Here is an 18,152-nt window from a genome sequence, read left to right on the forward strand (position 1 = left end):
TGAAATTTTACTTTTCTAAAAATTCTATTCACCTCTTTAACTTCTTTCTTCTTTATTTTGTAGTTATACTTCTCTAGAATGGAGAGGGAAACATTGAGATTCCCCTTTAATGAAGTTTTTACTATTTATTTCCTACTAAAACTTCACTTAACTTCTTTTAAAAATCAGATGTTCAATCTGGTGCACATGTCTAGTTTTAACATTACTTCACTATCTATGGTACCTTTTTAGCAAGATAGTTTCCTTTCTTTTCTCTTATATTTTTGCTCTTGTTTTGTTTGAGATTATGATTGCTATTCCTGATTTTTTTTAACTTCAGCTGAATCATTATAGATTTTGCTCCAGACCCTTACCTTTATTCTGTGTGGGTCTCTGTGCTTCAAATATGTGGCATTTTTTTTGAACAGCACATTATAGGATTCTGGTTTTCAATACATTGTACTATCTGCTGCCAGTTTGTGGGTGATCTCGTGCCATTCACATTTATAGTTATGATAAATAACTGGGTCTTTTCTAACATCTTATTTTCCCTTATTTATCCTTCAAAGCTGACTCTGAGACATCTTTCAAGGTGGATCGGGGGGAATTTGGGAGGATGCCTCACTCTACAATCTTGGTACTAGAAGTCCATGTTGTCTATATTTAGCCAGTAATTTGTCCTTATAATTTCTAGCAACTGAGTAACCAATCCACATACATTTACTGGGCCCAAACTCCCTCTCTGAATCCACACAGAATAATTTTAATTCCTCTTTCATCTGAAATCTCTTCAACTCAGGGAAAATAAGGGATCCTTCAAACTATCATGTCACATTAGGTCCTTTTCAACTGGTCTCATGTAAAACCTAATCTTATGAGCAGTTTTGTTTTATATGTTCTTTCCTACCTTTCCTCATAAGAATTTGATTCTTGTGATTAATGATTAAGTAGACTAAAACACCATTATAAAAAACTCTACCAATATTAAAATTAAATCCAATTCAGCAGCCATTCTAGTATTCAATGATTCCCTCTCTGTCCCAGTATCATGATTTAAGCAACCAAAACAGAAAACTTTTCTTAGGGCTAGTTTAGAAACAAATAATTTACATTTATTCATGTAAAAAGTACATCTTTTTATTTGTTTTGCTTTATAGAATATCTTATAATGGAGACATTCTAGACCCTAGACTGTCTTGTTATCAGTCTTACTATCATTGATGAGCCTGAACAAATCACAGGTTGAGCTGTGAGCATATCCAAACAAGAGTTCATGTTTTTAAGGCAATAGTAAGCATGCATTAAGAGTAATGCTTCGGGGGTGGCTAGATGGCACAGTGGATAGAGCACTGGCCCTGGAGTCAGAATACCTGAGTTTAAATCCGGCCTCAGACACTTAATAATTATCTAGCTGTGTGGACTCAAACGAGCCACTTAACTCCATTTGCCTTGCAAAAAAAAAAAAAAAAGTAATTCTTCAAGTTCAGAGAAGGCAGAATTTCTTTGAGGAACTCTCATCTCAATGGTTTTCCACTGCTTTTCTTTTCAAAGTATTTCATTGTAAAACAATTTCCTGAGAAGAAACATGCAAAGGATGTATAAAAATAATAACGACATATCTATTAACATATTCCATCTATAAACCACAAGGACATGAGGCAAAAATACTATTGGTTTTCCCCAATTGCTTTCTCCAAGTGTTAGAAGTTTTCACCTTTTTTGGGAATTTCCATTATTTTCTATGTAAGTCAATCAAATGACTTTACAGAATATTGAAAACTTAAAAATGTGGTCATAAGAGCAAAATGTGTGTGTGTGTGTGTTTGTGTGTGTGTGTGTGTGTGTACTTACAAGTGAATTGGCAAAAGGGTTTAAAATTCCCAGAGTAAATAAGCCCAAGAGAGGTCCTCCAATCATGCCAAATATGCTGAGTGCAGCCTAAGATCAAAATTAAAAATTACAGATTAGAAATTTTACAGACTCAAAGCAAAAATTTCCAAAGAATTCTATTTGCAAGACAAAATAACATACAAATTTCCATATGAAACTAACAAAAAATAATTATACCTAATTAAAAACTATAAAGTTACAGATATATAAATAGTTTTCATTTTCATCTTCTAAATCAAGGATACATGATGAACTTAACACTGGCAATTCTCATTTGCTCCTTCTATGGATTCTTTACCTTCTGCAAAGCAGCAAAATACATATGCCAGTTAGTATATCTTTTCAAGTTGTTGTAATAGTGTTTATTCTCTTCCTGTCTGTGTTTTCTTCATTATCAGTTCATGTAAGTCTTCCTATACTTCTCTAAACTCCTCACAATCATTTTTATATTAAAATTTTTGTTTTACTATATTCATACATTATAACTTAAATACTAATCATTGAATATTTTATTTTTAAAAATGCTTATACCTTTGTTTTTAGTGTTTTATTCAAATCTTTTATTTACACACCCTGGTCTTTTCTAAACATGGACCCAGCATAATTATTAACTACCAATATTTTTAAAATCTTAAGACATACTTTGCTTAGTTTCTCCCCAAGTAAGCTTTACTTTTTTAATATAAAGAAAAAAAAAGTTTAATATTCAACCAACCCGTCAACCATATACCTAATAGTATATGCAAAATTCCACATTCATAGTTTCCCAAATCCCCTCTTTCATTTATTTATAACCAAAGCTGATCTTTATAATTAAAGAGCATTCAATTTCATTTTTTGTGTTCTTCTATGGTTTTACTCATTTTACAACTGTTAAACTGGTTCTTACTTCACTTTGCATTCACTCTTGTTCTCATACTCATTTCTCATATTCATAATTTCTTACAGTAATTTTTTTATATTTATATGTAGCAACATTTATTTACATAGCCTATAACCATTGAGAAGTTAGTATTTCCAAATGTTACCACAAAAATGCTTTGAAAACTTTAAAGTGCTATAAACTTAAACATATATATTTACCTACAATTTTAAGGTTATGGTAACAAAATTCTAAAATCTACAATATTTTCCTAAAAGAATAAATCTGTAAAGCTTCAAGAATACAAAAATGTGTGTTTTTCATCCCAATAAAAATTAATGAAAGATAAAAATCCACACTATCTTACAATATCAAAAGTTTTATTTTTTTCTTTTTAAGTTGTTTGCCAAATTCTCACCCACCTCTTCACTCTCACTGAGAAGATAAGCAAAATTATATCAAAAAATATTTTTTCATTTTAGTTATGTCACAAAATCAAAAAAGAGAAAATTATATTTGCACTCAGATTTCATTAGCACGCCATCTTAAGTATTCATTTTTTCATTGTCTTAGATCACCATTTTGGCCAAAGTAACTAAATCTTCCACAGTTGATCATTATTACAACATTGCTGTAACTATACAGGAAATGATCCCCCAATTCTTCTCACTTTACTTTGTATCCACTCATATACATCTTATAGGGTTTTTTCCGGAAATGACCCCTTCTTCATCTCTTATATCACAATCAAACTCCATCACAATCATGTCACAACTTGTTGAATCATTTTCCATTTGATGAGCATGTTCTCAATTTCCAATTCTTTGCCATCATAAAAAGAGCTGCTATAAATTGGAATTAAGCCCAAAGGGTAATAAAATTGTACATACTCTTTGATCCAACATTACCACTATTAGGTCTGTATCCCAGAGAGATCACAAAAAAGGGTAAAAATTCCAAATGTACAAAAATATTTATAGCAGTTCTTTCTGTGGTGGCAAAAAACTGAAAACTGACAGGATGCAAATCAAATGGGGAATGACTGCACAAATTGTGGTAGATGAATGTGATGGAACACTATTTTTCTATAAGAATCATGGGAAGACTCACATGAACTGATGCTGAATGAAATAGCAGAAACAGAAGAAAACTTTACACACTAACAACAACACTGGGTGTTAATCAACGATGAGGGATTTGTTCATTTCAGCAACACAATAATTAAAGACAATTTTGTGATGGGAAATACCAGCCTGTGTTTGTTGTGGTGTTTATATGCAGACCAAAGCTTACTATCTTCCATTTTTAAAAGTTCTCTTAGGTATGTTTTGGGTGTTTTTATGGGGTTTTTTTCTCTCTAGTGTTTTTTTCCATTTCTATTTGTTTCTTCTTTCACAACATGATTAATATGGATCTATGCTTTACATGGTTATATATGTATAGCCTATATTAGATTGCCTTCTGGGGAGGTGGGGAGAAGAAAGGGAGAAAAAAAATTTAAACTCAAAACCCTGCAAAAAAAATCACTGTTGAAAACTACCATTGCTTGTAGTTGGAAAATTATATTTTTTAAAAAATTATATAAAATAATATTTTAATAACATAAAATAATATTTTTTAAAAATTAAAAACAAAAACTCAGAAAGGAGCTGCTACAAATATTTATGCACATTTAGGTTCTTTTCCTAATCTGCAAAATTTGTAGCTTTGGAAAGAATAATCACATCAATTAATTAACAGATCTTTAAGTTTAATGTTAAGGATTTCCTGTTCATTATAGTCATTGTTTTTCAAAGATTTATATGTTTGCACTTAGTTGTGAATTTCCTACAAAAGTTCCTACAAAATATTTTCTTTTGGCAAATAAAATGATTCTGTTTATCATATAAACACATTAACCACTGCCAAACAAATTCTATGAAACTTTATCCATTCTTTAAAGTCTAATTCACACATCCTATCTCCTCCATGATGATTCATCTCAAAGAATCAATCAATAAACATTTTAATACAAATTTATATATTTAACCACTCGCTATACTAAGTGATGAGGGTGTAAAGAAAGTTTTAGGGGGACAACTAGGTAGCACAGTGGATAAAGCACTGACCCTGGAATCAAGAGGACCCGAGTTCAAATTCGACCTCATACACTTAGTTGCCTAGCTATGTGGCTTTGGGCGGGTCACTTAACCCCATTGCCTTAAATAAATATAATAAAAGGCATAGTATGGACCCTGACCTCAAGAGGCTCACAATGTAGTCAAGTAAGATGATATAAAAAAAGAAATTATAAAGTGCAAAGGGAGTTCAGAAGTGGAGATACTTGACATGGGAGGAACATAATAAAGTCCTATGAGCTGAGAAAGGAGATTATCTAAGGAGATTAGAGTCACAGGACAGATTAAGTTTCTGGAAAACATGAAGTTCACAAGATTAGCAAGGTGGAAAATGATGAGGGAACTTCTCAGAAGAACCCTTCCTAAGTAGCAGGCATTCTTCTTGTCCCATGGGGAATGAAGAGAAAAGGATCTCAGCTGCAAGAATCACTTTGTTTAGATTCCTTTGATATATCTGATATATTTTTATTAAAGCATTACTTTATATCATTATGTAAATAAATCTGCATTACACATCAAAAGAATTTAATATTAACATACAAGGACCATACTGCATTTAATATTTTATGATGTGACTGGCATTTAGCACACTGTGGCTGCTTAAAAGATATTTGCTGAAAAGGGAATCTTCTCATCAGACATGGCTTAAAGTTAACTTACACACATACTCAGTTAACTTAAAAAACATTTAACCTTTCAAATATTAAGAGGGGAGGAAAGGGGAGGGGGTGGGGAAAGGGGGAAGGGGACAGAGAAAGGGAGGGAGAGAAAAAAGGGGGAACTAACAGAAGGAAGGGAAAGGGGAAAGGGAAAAAGGGGAAGTGGAAAGAAAGGTGAGGGGTGGATATAGAAGGGCAAACACACTGAAAGGGGTGGTTTTCAGAAACAAAATACTGGGGGAATACGGATAAAGAGGGGGAAGGGGAAAATACAAAGAGAGGGAAGATAGCATGGAAGGCAATAAAGAGTTATTAAGTATAACTTTGAATGTGAATGGGATGAACTCTCCCTTAAAATGTAATCAAATAGCAGAGTGGATTAAAAACCAGAATCCTACAATATGATGCTTACAAGAAACTCATCTGAAGCAGAGAGATACATACAGAGTAAAGGTAAAAGGTTGGAGAAAAATATATTTTGCTTCAGCTGAAGAGAAAAAAAGGGGTGCAATCCTTATCTAAGAAGAAGCAGCTGCAAAATAGAAAGTGTTAAAAGAGATAAGGAAGGAAACTATATCCTCCTAAAAGATACAATAGACAATAGTGATTTCATCAATACTAAACATATATATATATATATATATATGTATGTATGTATATATATGCACCCAATGGGATAGCATCCAAATTCTTAGAGAAGCTGAAAGAAATACATCAAAACTGTACTAGTGGAAGACCCTAACCTCCCAATCTCAGATCTAGATCAAATCATAAAATAAACAAGAAAGAAGTTAAGGAGGTACATAGATTGTTAGAAAAATTAGATATAGTAGACTTATGGAGGAAACTGAATGGGGATAGAAATGAATATACCTTTTTCTCTGCAATACATGGCACTTATACAAAAATTGACTGTGTACTAGGACTTAAAAACCTAACGATCAACTACAGAAAGGCAGAAATAGTGAATACATCTTTCTCAGATAATAATGTAATAAAAGTCAAATGCAATATCAGGCCAGGGAGATATAGACCCAGAACTAATTGGAAACTGAATAGCCTCATTTTAAACAATGAGTGGATCAAACAATAAATTATACAAAGAATTATTTTATCCTAGATAATGACAATAATTAAACAACATACCAAAACCTATGAGATTCACTCAAAGTAGCTGTCAGGGGATATATTATATCTTTAAATGCTTATATGAATAAATTGGAGAAAGAGGAAATCAATGAACTAAATATGCAACTAAAAAAATGAAAGAACAAATTAAAAATTACCAATTAAAAACCAAATTGGAAATTCTAAAAATTAAAGGAGAAATTAATTAAATCAAAAGCAAAAAAAATTATTGAATTAAAAAATAAAACCAATAGTTGGTTTTATGAAAAACACCAATAAAATTGATAAACCTCTGGTCAATTTGATTAAAAAAGAAAGAAGAAAACCAAATTGCTAGTTTCCTAAATGAAAAAAGTGAACTCACCACCAATGAAGAAGAAATTAAAGTAATAATTTGGAATTATTTTGCCCAACTCTATGCCAATAAATTTGACAATCTTAGTAAAATGGACGAATATTTACAAAAATATAAGTCGTCCAGGTTAAATGAAAAGGAGATTAAATACCTACACAACCCTATCTCAGAAAAAAGAAATTCAACAAGCCATCATTGAACTCCCTAAGGGAAAAATATCCAGGGTCTGATGGATTCACAAGTGAATTCTACCAAACATTTAAGGGACAATTGGTTCCAATTCTATATTAACTCTTTGGAAAAATAGGGGAAGACAGAACTCTGCCTAACTCTTTCTATGAAACCAATATGGTGCTGATATGTAAACCAGAAAGAGTTAAAACAGAGAAAGAAAATTATAGACCTACCTCCCTGATAATATAGATGCAAAAATCTTAAATAAAACCTTAGCAAAGTGATTGCAACAAGTTATCACTAGGATAATATATTTCGATCAAGTAGGATTCATCCTAGGAATGCAGAATTGGTTCAATATTAGAAAAACTGTCAGTATAATTATATCAACAAATCTATCAGAAATCATATCATATCAATAGATGATGAAAAAACTTTTGACAAAATACAGCACCCATTCCTACTAAAATCACTAGAGAGAGTAGGAATAAATGAACTGTTCCTTAGAATAATTAGCAGTATCTATCTGAAACTATCAACAAGCATTATATGCAATGGGGAGAGACTAGAGGCATTCCCAAAAAGATCCAGGGTGAAACAAGGATGTCCATTATCACCACTACTAATCAATATCATATTAGAAATGTTAACTTCAGCAATTAGAGAAGAAAAAGAAATTGAAGGAATTAAAATTGGGAAGGAAGAGACAAAACTCTCACTCTTTGCAGATGACATGATGGTATACCTAGAGAATCCCAAGAAATCATCAAAAAACTACTGGAAACAATTAGCAATTTTAGTAAAGTTGCAGGATATAAAATAAACCCTCATAAATTCCAAAGTTTTCTATGTAAGACTAGCAAGATACAGCAGGAGAAATCCCATTCAAAGTAACCTCAGACAATATAAAATACCTGGGAGTCTATTTACCAAGGCAGACTCAGAAACTTTTTGAAAACAATTACAAAACACTTCTCACACAAATTAATCAGATTTAAATAACTGGACAAACATCAACTGCTCATGGATAGGGTAGAGCTAATATAACAAAAATGACAATTCTACCAAAACTAAACTACCTGTTTAGTGCCCTTCCAATCAAAATTCCAAAAAATTACTTTAATGAGTTAGAAAAAGGTGTAACTAAATTCATATGGAGAAATAAAAAGTCCAGAATTTCCAGGGATTTAATGAAAAAAGTGCAAAAGAAGGAGGTTTAGCACTACCTGAGCTAAAATTAAATTATAAAGCATCAGTCATCAAAACTATCTGGTATTGGCTAAGAAATAAGAGTGGTGGAATAGACTAGGAGCAATATCAAGAATCGATTATAGCAATCTGCTGTTTGATAAACCCAAAGAGTTCAGCTATTGGGATATCAACTCTCTCTCTTTGATAAAAATTGCTGGGAAAATTGGAAGTTAATATGGAAGAAACTTAGATTAGACCAACACCTTACACCCTATACCAAGATAAGATCCAAATGGATATAGGATTTAGACATAAAAAACAATATTATAAGCAAATTAGAAGATCAAGGAGTAATTTACCTGTCAGATCTATGGAAAGGGAAGTAGTTGATGACTAAGGAAGAGATGGAGAACATCACTAAAAACAAACTAGATGATTTTGATTACATTAAATTAAAAAGCTTTTGCAAAGAAAAAACCACTGTAACCAAGATCAAAAGAAATGTAGTAAAATGGGAAACAATCTTTACAACTAATGTTTCTGATAAAGGACTCATTTCTAAAATATACAGAGAACTGATCATATTAAAAAAAAAACAAGCCATACCCTAATTGACAAATGGTCAAAGGATATGCAAGGGCAATTTACAGATGAGGAGATCAAAGCAATTCAGTCAAATGAAAAACTGCTCTAAATTATTACTTATTAAAGAAATGCAAATTAAAGCTTCTCTGAGGTACCACCTCACACCTCAGACTGGCCAATATGATCAGAAAGGATAATGATCATTGTTGGAAGGGTTGTGGGAAATCTGGGACACTATTACATTGTTGGTGGAGCTGTGAACTCATCCAACCTTTCTGGAGAGAAATTTGGAACTATGCCCAAAGGGCAACAAAAATGTGCATACCCTTTGATCCAGCAATACCACTACTAGTCTATACCCTGAAGAGATGATGAAAAAGGGTAAAAGCATCACTTGTACAAAAATATTCATAGCAGCCCTGTTTGTGGTGGCAAAGAACTGGAAATCAAATAAATGCCCTTCAATTGGGGAATGGCTTAGCAAACTGTGATATGTGTATGTCATGGAGCACTATTGTTCTATTAGAAACCAGGAGGGATGGGAACTCACAGTAGCCAGGACGGATTTGAATGAACTGATGCTGAGTGAGATGAGCAGAACCAAAAAAACACTGTAAACCCTAACAACAACATGGGGGGTGATGATCAACCTTGATGGACTTGCTCATTCCATCAGTGCAACAATCAGGGACATTTGGGGCTGTCTGCAATGTAAAATACCATCTCTATCCACAGAAAGAACCGTGGAGTTAGAACAAAGACTAAGGACTATTACCTTTAATTTAGGGGAAAAACTGATATCTTATGGTCTGATCTTGCTGTCTCTTTTACTTTATGTTTCTTCCTTAAGGATGTGATTTCTCTTTCATCACATTCCATTTGGATCAATGTATCCCATGGAAACAATGTAAAGACTGGCAAATTGCCTTCTGTGGGGGGGGGGGTGAGGAGAAGTAAGATTAGGGGGAAATTGTAAAACTCAAAATAAATAAAATCTTAAAAAAAAAATACACCACCTGCTAGGTAGCTTCACATAATGCTTAACACTAGCAATAGGCTTAGACCTCAATATAGTTTCAAAGCTCCTCAAAATAACCTATAAAGTCCTCCTCAAATTCACATGGGGAGGCAGGGTCTAGGTTTCTCTGATGACTTTATTTAGTTTATACTCTCCCAAAAATCCATCCAGTCAGCATGTCAGGAGTATAAGAGGTCTCAAGATAGGACGCTCTTAGAGTTCCAAAGTGGATCCCACACACAGCAAGTAAAACATTAAAAAGTTTAAAAGGCAGGCGCTGATTTTTTTTAAAATAGCCTTGAATCTTTGAGAACAAAGATCTCTAATATCAAGAGTCTCCAATAACTCATTTGGTATATTCAAGTATCAATCCTTATACAAAGTAGATTCATTAACTGGACTTATTTCCAACACTGTTGGTTTTGTGGATTTGGAGCTAAAACATCCTTTAATCAATCAAGTATTCAAGGCTATATAACAATTCTAACGTGACTGAAATCTTCAGGGGCAATCTAGACCAACCCACCCAGCTGAACTTAAAAATGCTTCTCCAAGTGTTTGAAGCAATCCATGCTGCCTGAATCAACTCACGAGGTGATCCTGGATGTTCATACCCAGTGAAGTATGAGATTTGGGAAAGACTTGGGGGGGGGGGGCATCCCTAACCCCAATTACATATTATATAGCTCCTCTATGAGGCAGCTATATTCCATATTTGGACAGATAAACAGCATAAGAAACAATACTATTTGAAAGCCAATTGCTTTTTCACTACTGGAAGAAAAAGAACAAAGGTATGAAACCTCATGATGATTTCCTTTAAACCACTGCTCTTAATACTGATGATAGCTAGAAAAGAAAAGGTAGGTTAAAAGTGATTCTTAACTTAGAGCTGAGCTTCGTGAAATCTAACATCCATGGTTAGCACTAAGAAAGAAATGCTACTGCCCCACATAGTAACAATGAGACTAACTCATACTGGTATTTGAACAAGTACCAAAAAAGGGATAATAAATGTCTATTGAATTTAACTCAAATAAATTAAAATGAAAAATGACTCCGAATAACTGATCCACTCATTTTTAAGATAAAGTTTCAATTTTAGTGAAACAATTCTAATTTTAGATTATCCTATATGGGTAGGCATTATAGAAAATACACAGACCCGAGTATTTAATTTTAACCAGGCTTGGGCATAATGTAACTACGAGTTTCATTTTGACCATAAATTGCAACTTACTTCCCAAACAGGGGCCGGGGTCCAAATCAACTTCCCACAAGTCAGTTCACTTTTATAAATCCACAAGAGGTAAAACCCATCATGAAGTTATAATTTGAAATGGTTTGGGAGCAAGTTGATAAAGTAAAAAAGGTACTGATCCCTGTAAAAGAGCCTATGAGCTTCAGATACAAAAGAAACAAAAAATCCTCTAGTCTCAAATTGTTCTACCTGAAAATCATTTTATTTATGCTCAATAATTAAGATTTTTATTTAGTGTTAAAGATAAGAGATTTATGATTCATTTTAATTTTGCTTTATCTTTGGGGTTATTTCTCTTATAATACATAAAATAAGTTTTTTCTAATTTTCTGAAGTCTTTGAAATCTAAAACTAATCATACTCCTTCAGGAATTAAAAAAAAAGGATATTCAATGAAACAGAAGACTTTCAAGCATTCCTGATTAAAAAAATCAGGGCTAAAAAGAAAATGTGACTTCTAAATACAAGACTCAAGAATAAGCATATGGCATTTCAAAAGGTTATAAACTGTTTACATTCTTACATGAATAGATGATACTTGCAACTCCTAAGAATTTTAGAAGAAAGCCATAGGTTTGAGCTGAATATGATGGGATTTTTTTTTAAATAAGTAATTAAGGGGTAAGAAAAAGGAATGCACTGAAGACAAGAAAAATGAGATAAATTATCTCACATAAAAGAGGCAACGAAGAGTTTATATATATAATGAAGGAAAGTTGGACAGGAGAAAGCACTTGAATTCTCATCTGAATTAGCTCAAAAAAAGGAGTAAAATACACACTCATTTGAGTATACATATCTATCTAACCCTACAAGAAAGTAGGAGGGGAAGGGGGGAAAAAAAAAGGAAGGGCCGAGAGAAGGGAGAATAGACTGGGAGACAGTAGTCAGAAAGAAAGAAAACACTTTTTTTCAGATGGACAAGGTGAAAGGAGAGAGGAGAAACAGAGAGAGAGTAGGATAAACAGGATGGGGTGGGGGGAAATACAATGGAGGGTAGCAATCAAAACTGAAAAAAATTACAAGTTTCTCAAATACATAAAGAACTGAGTCAAATTTATAAAAATGAAAATCATTTCCCAAATAATAAATGTCAAAGAATATGAACAGTTTTCAGATGAAGAAATCAAATCTATCTATAGGCAGTCAAACTTTTCTTTCTCTGGGTGTGGTTACCATTTTTTCATCATGAGCCCTGTGGAATTGTCTTGAATCACTGCATTGCTGAGAAAAGTTAAATAGTTCATAGTTAATCATCATGAAATGTTCCTGTTACTAGTACACACAGTTTTCTTCATTGCACTTTTCATCCTTTCTTGTAAATCTTCCCAGGTTTTTCTGATGGCATCCTCCTCATCATTTCTTTTAGCAGAATAATATTCAATCATAATCAAGTACCACAACTTGTTCATTTATTCTCCTACTAATGGACATTACCTTAATTTCCAATTATGTGTGACTTCAAAAAGAGCACTGTAAATATATTTGTACATATAGGCCCTTTTCTCTGTTTTATGACCTCTTTGGAATATAGACCTAGCAGTGGTATTGTTGAATCAGAGGCCTTGCAGAGTTTGATTGACCTTTGGGCATGGTTCCATATTGCTCTCCAGAATGGTTAGAGCAATTCACAACTTAACCCACTCCTCCGTGCTTTAGAGTCTCAATTTTGCCACATGTCCCCAGATATTTACCATTTTCCTTTTGTCAATTTGATGTTAGTCATTCTAATAGGTGTAAGCGGCAATTTCTCCGATGTTTTAATTTGCATTTCTCTAATCAATAGTGATTTAGAGCATTTATATAACTGTGAAATGATTTGTATTTTTATAGATTTGACTCAGTTCTTTATGTTCATTATTTCAAGGACAGAAGAAATAATTTGAAACTCAAAATTTTTAAAAATATATTGTTAAAAATTGTTTTAAAATGTAATTGGGGGGGGCGGCTAGGTGGCGTAGTGGATAAAGCACCGGCCTTGGAGTCAGGAGTACCTGGGTTCAAATCTGGTCTCAGACACTTAATAATTACCTAGCTGTGTGGCCTTGGGCAAGCCACTTAACCCCATTTGCCTTGCAAAATCCTAAAAAAAAATGTAATTGGGGGGAAAATGTTGATTTTTTAAAAGAATTTAAAATTGGAGGGGTGGAGCCAAGATGGCAACAAGAGAGGATTGCGTCTTAGGTGTTCTCTCATAAAACTTCTAAACTAAGGACTCCAACTAAATTTTCAAGAGACAGAACCCACAGAGGGACCCAGTGAGGCAGTTCTCCTACTCAAGGTAACCTGGAAAAGAGCACAAAGGCTCTGCTCCCCGGGGTTGGAGTGGCGGCCTGCCATAGGGGTGGCCCACCAGAGCGAAAGAACTTCAGCCTCCCAGAGGCAGACCCAGGTCGCTGGGAGCTGCAGCTCACAGCAGCGGCAGAGTTTCCAGACCTATGCCCATGGGGAGCACCAGACACAACTTGGGGGATCAATGGGGTGGGGGGAACCTCTGCCAGAGTGAGCATGTGAAGCCCAGCTCTCAGGACACACCGCAAGCAGTGTGGCCAAGGCAGTCCAGATCCAGGAAAGAGAAGCAGGCTGAGCTGGTAAGCAGGAGCCCCCAGGGCATGAGCCCATTGAACCTAGGGAAGGGAGTGAAGAGAGAGACGGCAGAGCTCTGTCCTCTGTCCCTGGAAGAGAACACTGGGGTTCTGACCACATTCAGATCCTGATTGCAGTCTAAGCCCCCATAGAACAGCAGGACCCCCCCCACCTCAGCCCCGTGGCAGAGGGGGGCACTTATGGTCATTCACAGACCAGGAGGGAGGATAGAGCCTCACACTGAGATCCTTGTGGGAGTGTCCCCAAAGCTCAAGAAGCACCCCAAAACCAGGCTTAGGCTGGGAAAATGAGCAGAGAAAAAAAAAGAGGAACACTATTGAGAAATATTTTGCATATGAGCCCAAGAAGGATCAAAATACTCAAGTCTGAAGATGAGGAAGCACAAGCTCCTGCATCTAAAGACTCCAAGAAAAAACAGAAATTGGACTCAGGCCATGACAGAGCTCAAAAAAGACTCTGAGGGGTGGCTAGGTAGAACAGTAGATAAAGCACCGGCCCTTGAGTCAGGAATACCTGGGTTCAAATCTGGTCTCAGAAACTTAATAATTACCTAGCTGTGTGGCCTTGGGCAAGCCACTTAACTCCACTGTCTTGAAAAATCTAAAAAAAAAAAAATCAAATAAGGGAGTTAGAAGAAAAACTGGGAAAAGAAATGAGAGAGATGCAGGAAAAACATGAAAATGAAGTCAGCAGCCTAGTCAAGGAAATCCAAAAAAAAATGCTGAAGAAAATAGCATGCTAAAAACCAGCTTAGGTCAAATGGATAAAACAGTTCAAAAAGTTATTGAGGAGAAGAATGATTTAAAAAGCAGACAGAACTGGCCAGATGGAAAAAGAGATAAGAAAACTCTCTGAGGAAAACAAATTCTTCAGACAAAGAATAGAACTCAGGGAGATTGCTGAATTTACGAGAAATCAGGACTCAATACTTCAAAACCAAAAGAATGAAAAATTAGAAGAAAATGTGAAACATCTCATCGAAAAAACAACTGATATGGAAAACAGGTTTAGGAAAGATAATTTAAGAATTATTGGAATACCTGAAAGTCATGATCAGGCAAAAAGCCTTGACATCATTTTCAAAGAATTACTACAGGAAAATTGCCCTGATATCCTAGAAGCAGAGGACAAAATAGAAATGGTGAGAATGCACCAATTCCCCCGAGAAAGAGATCGCAAAAAACCAAACCCCAGGAATATTATAGCCAAGTTCCAGAACTCCAAAGTCAAAGAGAAAATATTACAAGCAGCCAGAAGGACACAGTTCAAATATAGTGGAGCTGCAGTCAGGATCACACAGGACTTAGCAGCAACTACATTAAAAGTTCATAGGGCTTGGAATATAATATACTGGAAGGCAAAAGAGCTTAGAATGCAACCAAGAATCAACTACCCAGCAAGACTAAATGTCCTCTTTCAGGGAAAAAGATGGACTTTCAGCGAACCAGATTAATTTCAAATGTTCCTGTTGGAATGGCCAAAGCTGAACAGGTTTGATCTTCAAATACAGGACTCAGGTGAAGCATGGAGATTGGAGGAGAGGGGGGAAATGAGGGACTTAATGAGGATGAACTGCATGTATTCCTGCATAGAAAAATGATACTGATAATATTCATATGAACCTTCTCAATTAACAGAGCAGATAGAAGGAGCTTTTATAGATGAAGCACAGGAGAAAGCTGAATTTGAAGATAAAATACGATGTAAAAATGGAATCAATAGAAAAAAGGGAAATGTAATGGGAGAAAGAAAAAGGAGAGGGGGAATAAGCCAAGATATTTCATATGATAAGATTTTTTCTTTATCACAATGAGCTTTGCAATGATATGGAAGGGGGAAGGCATGGGGGAATGAGGGAATCTTCGCTCTCATCAGAGGTGGCTAGGAGAGGAAACAGCATATATACTCAATGGGGTATAGACATCTGGAGTAATAAGGAGGGGGACAGGGGGAAGGGGGGATGTGATTGAAGGAGCAGAGGATGGACCATGGGGGGAGAGTGGTCAGATATAACACATTTTCTTTTTTACTTCCTGCAAGGGGCTGGGATTAAATGGCCTGTCCAGGACCATAGGGCCAGGTGGATGCTGGTCTAAGTTGGTTCTAATTGTAAGAACTTAACAAAATTCCATATATTATTAGGTACTTAATAAATACTTCTTACCACTGAAAATGTTGTAAAGGCCAGTCCCAGACTACAATTCATGAACCTACTGCAAGGAATTGTTCCACAGATCCTCTATTTTTACCATAAATAAATTAAAGTGTTCTTGGGAAAGCCTTCTACTTACCAGAAAGCAGTCAGAAGTTAGAACTTTGAAATATAATTCACATTAAAAATTCTGTTAATAAGATCTACCTAACACTAGTTCTTATAAATCACTACAAATGTAGGTTACCTGTAACAGACTTCCCATTAATGATGCTAAAGCAGCCATCCCAATGCAAAGTATTCCATAGAACAGACCTAGATGAATATGTTAAAAGAAAGTACAATGTCAAATGGCATACCAGTTGGAGACTCTCAACCAACTAAATATGTAGATTCTGGGATGAAGAATGGACACAGTTAACAGTGTAGCTGATGGCAATAGCCTTTTCAGTGAGTCTTTAAACATCATAAGCCTAAAAGCTCATCTTACTACAACCTTGAAGTAAGTTTATGTTTACAGGTCAAGTTTACCAGTGTTACTCTCAAAATTAAAATAACCTTTCATTGTTGTTCAGTTATTCAAAGGTGTCTGACTTTTCATGATCCCATGGCCCATTTTCTGGTCATGGAGTTTTCTTGGCAAAGAGAAGAGCAGGTTTGCCATCTCCGATTTAGTAGGCAGATAGATCGAGAGACTTACCCAGGGTCACACAACTAGAAAGTGACAAGAGGCTGAATTTGAACTTGAGTCTTCCTGACTTAAGGACCAGTGCTCTATCCACTCAGCCACTGGTCACCTCCTTCATAAAACCACTAACAGACAAAATTGTCCTTTAAATAAATGAAAAGTGCCTGTATCACTTACACTTCCCTAGTAGAGTCATAGAAGTACAGACTTGGCCATCAAGTATGGGTTATATGGACAATGAACACACCTTCAAAACTGGACTAAAAATGCATTTTGAACTGAAAAACAAAGCACAAAACAAACTGCCAGCACACTAATATCAACGTAGGTATATCCAAGGTTAACACTGAAAAGGCAAGACAATGCACTAACAGAAACTGTCCAAAGCATAAACAGTGAAGTCTTTCTTTAAAAAATTATTGTAACAAATTGTTATCACAGTTGAAAATAGTGTACTTGGCTGTTCACTACGTGCTGGTTCAACTGAAGATGGAGTTACACAAATTCTAAAAAAGTGTCTGGTTTTCATAGGGACTGTAGCAACTTTTGTGAAAAAACTTCCAGAGTAAGATCACTGATTCCACATTAAGAATCTCATGGGCTCTGTTAATGATGGGCTCAGAATGCTCTCCAAACAAAGACCTCAGGCACCATGAGATTTTTCTTCTGTTGTCTGTTCAGAGAATCAACATAGTGAAAGGTGACTTGGTTTCAATGTCTTTCAATTTTCCATGTCAACTTAAGCACTTGGGATTTCAGAAGCCAAAATTCTTGAAGTAGCAAAAAATATAAATAAGATACATATAAATAAAAAGGATTCTCCTACAGGTGAACTTCCAGGGTTCTACAATCATATTTTGCTGCACTCTCAAAATCTTCAATTGTGAGACTGCCTCCTTTCTTCTTTATTCATGAAACTGACTTTTGCACAATATCATAATATAGAAGAAAAAGCATAAAAATCCAATTTCTTGACTTCATCAGTTTTGTATACCTTTACAAAGGATTTCTAATACTCTTGGAGCCCAATTCATATAGGTCAACCCCTGTACGACACCCTATCATTTTGTCTGTTATTTCCTCCTGCTCCTGTGCTGAAATGAGGAAAGTAAGCAGCTCCTTGTCAGATTATCCCTCAGCTTGTAAATACAGCTTGAAGATTGTTCTACTGAACAGGCAACATTGGATGATGTCAGGGTGGGGACCTCAACTTTTACAAGAAACTCATTTCTTTAAAGCAGCAGATCTAAACCATTCTAAGCAGTTCCCTGTGCTCCATGCTGAAACACCTTCATCAGGGTGCCTTCATTGTGGAAACAGTTTTCTCCTCCAAGGAAAAGAGATGCCTCAACACCTTCTCTTGCCTTCTGTCACAACAATGAGCCTTTTTGCCAGAGGCAGCTATTGCCTCATGGACTACAACTCTCTAGACAGAGCTCCAACCCCTCTCTGGACCCCATCTTCCTCCACTTGAATAAGTACAAGC

General features: G+C 35.1%; 1 protein-coding gene across 6 annotated transcripts in view; it reads right to left on the minus strand.

Annotated features, from left to right (window-relative positions):
- Window positions 1-18,152, minus strand: part of LOC141515258 (sodium-coupled monocarboxylate transporter 1-like) — a 106,764-nt gene that overhangs the window by 32,642 nt on the left and 55,970 nt on the right. For all 6 annotated transcript variants that reach the window (XM_074226680.1, XM_074226681.1, XM_074226679.1 and 3 more), the window contains 2 exons: window positions 16,226-16,293; window positions 1,831-1,917 (listed from right to left, as the gene is read on the minus strand). In XM_074226680.1, coding sequence (XP_074082781.1) covers window positions 1,831-1,917; window positions 16,226-16,293 — 155 coding nt within the window. The remainder of the gene's footprint in view (window positions 1-1,830; window positions 1,918-16,225; window positions 16,294-18,152) is intronic.

This window comes from Macrotis lagotis, chromosome 2, assembly GCF_037893015.1.
Source record: "Macrotis lagotis isolate mMagLag1 chromosome 2, bilby.v1.9.chrom.fasta, whole genome shotgun sequence".
NCBI lineage: Eukaryota > Metazoa > Chordata > Mammalia > Peramelemorphia > Peramelidae > Macrotis > Macrotis lagotis.